The sequence below is a fragment of the Cynoglossus semilaevis genome, chromosome 1 (genome assembly GCF_000523025.1).
Source record: "Cynoglossus semilaevis isolate Cse_v1.0 chromosome 1, Cse_v1.0, whole genome shotgun sequence".
Classification (NCBI taxonomy): domain Eukaryota; kingdom Metazoa; phylum Chordata; class Actinopteri; order Pleuronectiformes; family Cynoglossidae; genus Cynoglossus; species Cynoglossus semilaevis.
In genome coordinates this window covers 26367170-26372907 of record NC_024307.1, presented here as the reverse complement: position 1 = coordinate 26372907, position 5738 = coordinate 26367170, and the positions used below count along the sequence as shown (strand labels likewise).

The 5738-nt window shown below is 43.3% G+C and overlaps 1 protein-coding gene across 1 annotated transcript in view; it reads right to left on the bottom strand.

Moving 5' to 3' along the window:
* Nucleotides 1-5616, bottom strand: part of fosl2 (FOS like 2, AP-1 transcription factor subunit) — an 8131-nt gene extending 2515 nt beyond the window's left edge. Inside the window, exons 1-4 of the mRNA XM_008322449.3 lie at nt 4262-5616; nt 2068-2322; nt 1831-1938; nt 1-124 (exon numbers count right to left, since the gene is read on the bottom strand). The exon at nt 1-124 is cut by the window's left edge and continues 2515 nt beyond it. Of these exons, the coding sequence (XP_008320671.1) occupies nt 1-124; nt 1831-1938; nt 2068-2322; nt 4262-4390 (616 nt within the window). The 5' untranslated portion in view covers nt 4391-5616. The remainder of the gene's footprint in view (nt 125-1830; nt 1939-2067; nt 2323-4261) is intronic.
* Nucleotides 5617-5738: the final 122 nt, after the last annotated feature.

Genomic DNA, 5738 nt, shown 5'->3' with positions numbered 1-5738 from the left:
CCATGGGAAGCTTGCACACGGGGTTGTGGGCCACTAACATGAACTCCAGTTTATCTTTCTCCTTCTGTAAGGTCTCAATCTCTTTCTGCAAATCGGCTTTCTCCTCCTCCAGCTTCTCTGTTTCCTGTGGGAGAAGAAACCAAATTTAACTTTTTGCCATTTTGGGTGAGTGGTCAACAGGTTTAGTTTTGTAAACTCTATACTACAGTATAACACAGAATCACAGATGGATATTGGCATGGTGGAAGACACAGACAATGTATATATTGATGTATATATATATATATATATATATATATAATTAATTCAAAGAAAAGATACAAACAAATTTTTTTTTAAACATTTATTATATTAATAATTCAATAGTTTGGAAAAGTCAAAGAAAATGCGGTGTGTGAAACGGATACATCACAATATATACAGATATATTCATTAACGATTCGATAGCACCAAAAGTTGCCATAGAAACTACCGTGAGGAAAAGCAGTGGTTTACAAAGCGACGCATACTGTGTTTACACACAGGAAGAATTATAAAATAGTGGGACTAGCACAAATCACGTTCATTGAGTCTCCGCTGCCCGCCGTTAATTCCCGCCAAAGTTCCTCAACTATCTGCGGTGAGGAACTCCTCTTGGCCTACAGAGGCGTCTGGAGACCACCTACATTTAAGAAGTATTACTTTGACCAAAGTTCTACGTGCATTTTCACTCGTTACAGCCGTCAATGTCGATGTTATTTGACCGTTCAAGTTGGCGGACTACGTATGTGTGCGTTCCCACAAATTGCCAAAAGAGGGCAGTGTTTGTTTGCTGTAGTTTCGTGACAGCAACACAAGCGACAAAGGCATCACGGCCGCAAAACAAAAAAAGTCTAATTTCACACAGTGACTCCGTTGTTTATGCTTGTTAAAAAACGAGATAAGTATCGGCAAGACGTCATCAATAATGCGTAACTATAAAGGGATAAGCCGTGCATTAAAGTTGTCTGTCAGGCTCAGACGGCAGCCTGGTGATAATAACAAGCTGACGTGCCGTCTGAGAACTTGACTGGTGGACAAAGGTATGAGGAAGTTGAGGCCGAGGGAGGTGGAGGAGGTGAAAAACATGCTTGTGTGAAAGATATATCAGTAAATCAGAGAGGAGTGTAGCTGCTTTTGGATGGAAAACAAAACTTCCTTCTATGGAATCAAAAGAGAAAACAGGGATATGAAGACGAAAGCAACCCCCCCCCTTCCCTCCCACTTCCCAGAGAGCACTGACTGTGTGTGTGAACTGAAACACGTAGTGTTGTGAAACCAGTGATTTAGCCTTTTATAAAAAACCTAGCCCACATTCACAGACACAGCTTTCTACAGCAGAATACATTTCCAGGGTTGTTTAAGGCCACTGTAAACAAGCTAATTAGTCCATTTAAATACCACAATTGTCAGTCAGGCAGAACCACAGACAGCCCCGTCTTTGTCTACAGCAGCCAGAGACTAAAAGCTTTCATCACCTGGCATTGTTTCAGTCAGACGTTGCACTAAAAAGACACACGGCGAGAGTCAAACCTGTAATGTCAGGTTAAAATTTGAGGTGTGGAGTTCAGTCACTCAGAAGTGAGCTGGTGCAACTGCCACACTGTGTGTTCTGTGTTTTAAAAAAAATACTTCTTTCATTCTTTGAAAATATTGAGTAACATCAAATACACTTAAATAAATTAGTTACAATTACAATGAAGTTATTAGAGGCCGAGGAAACAGAACAGGAAGGAGCGATAGACGGAAACGGGAAGTCAGCACTGAAAACTAAATGGAAATTTTTGAACAACATTTCAGATTTGAACTCACTCCTTGCAGCAGCTCGGTCAGCTCTCGTCTGCGGTTGCGGCATTTGGCTGCTGCTAATTTATTTCGCTCTCGCCTCACCCTCCGTTTTTCCTCTTCCTCTGGAGTAAGCTGAGAGAAGGAGCAGAAATTCAAAGTTGAGCAGGAATCTAAACAAAGTCATGGCTAGTACAAGCTGCACAGAGACAAAGACGAGAGATGTTCTTCCTAAATTCCGAAACAACGCCCGACTTTCCTCACCTGCTCATCCCTCTTGCGCCGAACTCTGGCGTCCCCAATAGAGCGGATGACCCCAGGGCGAGCCAGTGTGTTGTGGCCTAGCAGACCTGGCCCGCTGGTCAGGTGAGCGGCATATGGGTGGGATCGGGAGTATGGGTTGGACATTGAAGTGATAACAGTGGGCTGCACCATCCACTGCAGGTCTTGGCTGGTTGTGATTGCATTAATGGTGGGTATGAAGGCACTGTTGGAGCCGGGCATGTCAACCCTGTACTTCTGCATGGGGAGAAGGAAAGATAATTATAGAAAAGGTTGAGTGACAGAATGTATACACCTGCCTAAAACTATATATATAGTTTATATATATTTATATATTGCGAATATAAATATATATATGTATATGGGACATATTTATATATATGTAAAGTATATATGACACATTTATATATATATGTAAAGTATATATGACACACATATACTGTATATATCTATATACATATGTACTCAGAAACCTTGCAGGGGTCAAATGTATGTTTTCTGCTATTCGTGACTATTTTAATATATGGTTTAAGGGTCCTAGGAAGCCTCTCTTGACAAACAAACACTCACTGTACTGAACGTCTTGGGATTAAATGACCTGGGTGCGTGGGGTCCATTAAGGTGGGAACACAGTGGGGTCCCATGACAGACGAGCAGTGAGCGCCTGTGCGTAATTTACGCACGTCCCCATATGCCCGTTATTCCCGACTTTCCGTCGGATATCCTGGCAGTCTTTTGGAACTTTGTTTATCTGGTGACTCATTGTGTATGGGATTTGTTAAGCACATGCGGAACGCGGTCAATTCCAGTAAAAGAGGAAAACAGTCCGCGCTACGAGCCAGACAGACACAGCCAACAGTTTTTACGTCTGGGTTTTTTTTTTTTTACACCGTGGAAGATCCTGGCTGAAAACAAAGCCTGGTCGAGACTCCGGTATGGTAAAAAAAAGGATTACAAAATTAAAAAGTTCAATAGACCATATAAAACCATGATGGATCTGCTTATTGTTGTGATAAGGCTCAATAAACGGTGAGTGGCGGTGGTCATGCTCACATACAGCTGTGCCGTGCTGTGTGTGTGATAACAGGGAACCGCAGTCATGGTAGTTGGCACACAACCCTCGTTTACAGTAATGTTGCGTGAGCCTGACTCGGCTTTTCCACGCAGTCGTTCTCTGCACCGCTGGCTGTCACGGGTAAACAACACAACATTTTCCCGGACTTATATCCTTGTAATAGGAAAAATAAATCCGCCCCTACACGTTTACGAGGGCACACGCGCAGAAAACGATTCAGTTCAGTTCAATTTTACCGAGAAATTGCGACATTCGCGTAAAATGATGGAAAACCGCGCTGCACAACACGTACCAACACGTTGAAGCGGAGGCGAAAGTGGAAAAGAGCGAAACGAAGTTCCACGTCGTGAATAAATATTTAATTTATTTTTTACGAAGTCAAGCAGCGTTACAAAGTAATAATGGGTGAAAAAATAAATATTTATACAGTTATTCAGTGTAAAGTGTTCATTTTCCGGAACAATTGGTCATCACTTTAACGCCGTCTTTTCTACCGTGGCAGGTTCAAATAAATCACCTAAATACACGTTATGTGTTTGGATGTGATTCTGATCCAGCAGCTTTCAGGGACAGGTGAGAAAAAAGGAAGAAAAAAAGGGAATTCGGTATATTACATGTTTAATAAGTGTTTTCGGGAGCGCGTGCCTGTTGCATCGTCCACAGTACAGTTGAAGTGTACACTCAGTTCCACCGGAGTGTTCGCCCCAGTGTTGTGTATAGTATAATAAACGTGTAACATGCGTTCTACAGAGTTGTGGTTTACACTGGCAGGAACAAAACGAAGTTATTTAGATGAAAACCGATCGTGTCACATCTGCGCGGCGGCGTCGTCTCCCATTAAACGCAGCTCGGTCGTTACCTGAGGATGGAGCGCCACATCAGAAATAAAAGTGTGGATTTCTCCACTACAGATTATGAGTTAATTCAAATGCCTTGAGGATAAAACACGCGTCCACAGCTCCACGACTGTGTACTACTACTGTCCCGGTATCTGAGTTCCACACATTAAAAGACACGGCTCAATTAGCGAGGGGACAAAAATATACAGCGACACAAAGACAGGAGACAGAGAAGGTGCACGTCTGTGGTGGTAGTAAGTACCTGGTAGCTTGAGGTAGAGATCGGACTCCCGATCGTGCTGCTGCCGCTCGTGAAGGAATCAGGCTGAGCCGGAGAGGTGCTACTGCCGCGGGACGAGGTGTCGTAGTTCCCGGAGTAGTCCTGGTACATGATCCAGAACGGGAGAAGGTTTCAGTGGACAGCTGAACTTCGAACCTGTTCTTGATTTTGTTGTTGGTTTGAGAGAAGAAAAAAAATCCTCGCAGACAAAAAAAGGCACTAAGAGTGACGGCGTTAATGTGGAATATCCAGGGCCGGGCAGCAACAGACAGGAGTGCAGAAATGTTGCCCTACAAGTTGACTGAAACTGCGAAACCCAATAATAAATACTGAACACCTTAAAAAGAGTAATTTTTTTTTCTTTGAGCCCCCGTTGTTGTTTTTGTTGTTGTTGTTGTGGAGTTTCGGTTTAAAGCTGTGTTACACTCTAGTTCCTCTCAGGTGAGCAGACTTCAGTCTCAGGTCAGGTGAGCTCCGGTCCAATCCGCCCCACAGACACTAGTGATTCACACTGGCTTTAAACTACCTGAAAATATCGGACTCTTTGCTCTTCACTCTTTTCCGTCGCCTCTGTCTGTGTTATTTGCTCTTCACGGAAAACACTTGGATTTTTTTTCTATATCTTTTCCTATTCCCCGCACTATCAGAAGATGACTCACCTCAATGTCATAATGAAGAAGTGCGACGCTTTTTCAACACTAACGACACGACCGACGTCACGAATGGGCGTCGCCACTCGCACTAGGGAGGGGTCGTTCCCGGATAAAACTAGTGGAAATCAACTCCCGGAGCCTCGGAAGCTTAGCGCAGCGAACCGTGGTGGAATTGTTTTGATGAGACGTGGACGTGGAATAATTATAAAATCACCACATGGGCTGAGTGTTTGTGTTTCGGACGTCAGCGCCTGCTGCGGACTTCACTGTTTGTGTGACTTGCCTCGGTCCATTGACGCACGTTTCCTGAAATGGGCAGTTGCGTCAGAGAGCGAGCGCGTGTGGGTTTCCTTGGTAAAAAGCGTCAGTGGCTCAGTGGAGGGATTCCCTCCCCTCTCCAACTGACACTCAGCCAGAACGGCCGCGTCCGGATCCGGTTCTGACACCGTCACTGTGCTAAACACAGGCCGCTGAGCTGATTTCTGTTTCTTTCATAGGTTTAGGCAGTTTACGGCGACATTTCATTTTCAACGGTGATTAGTTAAAATGTTTAAAAAAGAAAAGAAAGAAGAAGAAGAGTGGAGCCTTCATTGTTTTTGGAAAATTTACGAACTGACCAAATTGTTTTTGTTTTTTTTACTTTGCATAAAGAAACAAATTTTATATAGCTCTAACTGGGTATGTTCATTGAAAAATTAAAATAATAATAACAGTTTCCTGGCGTATACCTTGGCCAAATGCTGAAACATGGATTAGTGAGTGTTATAAAAGCTTCTATATTGTTACTGCCTTAGATTATAAATCTA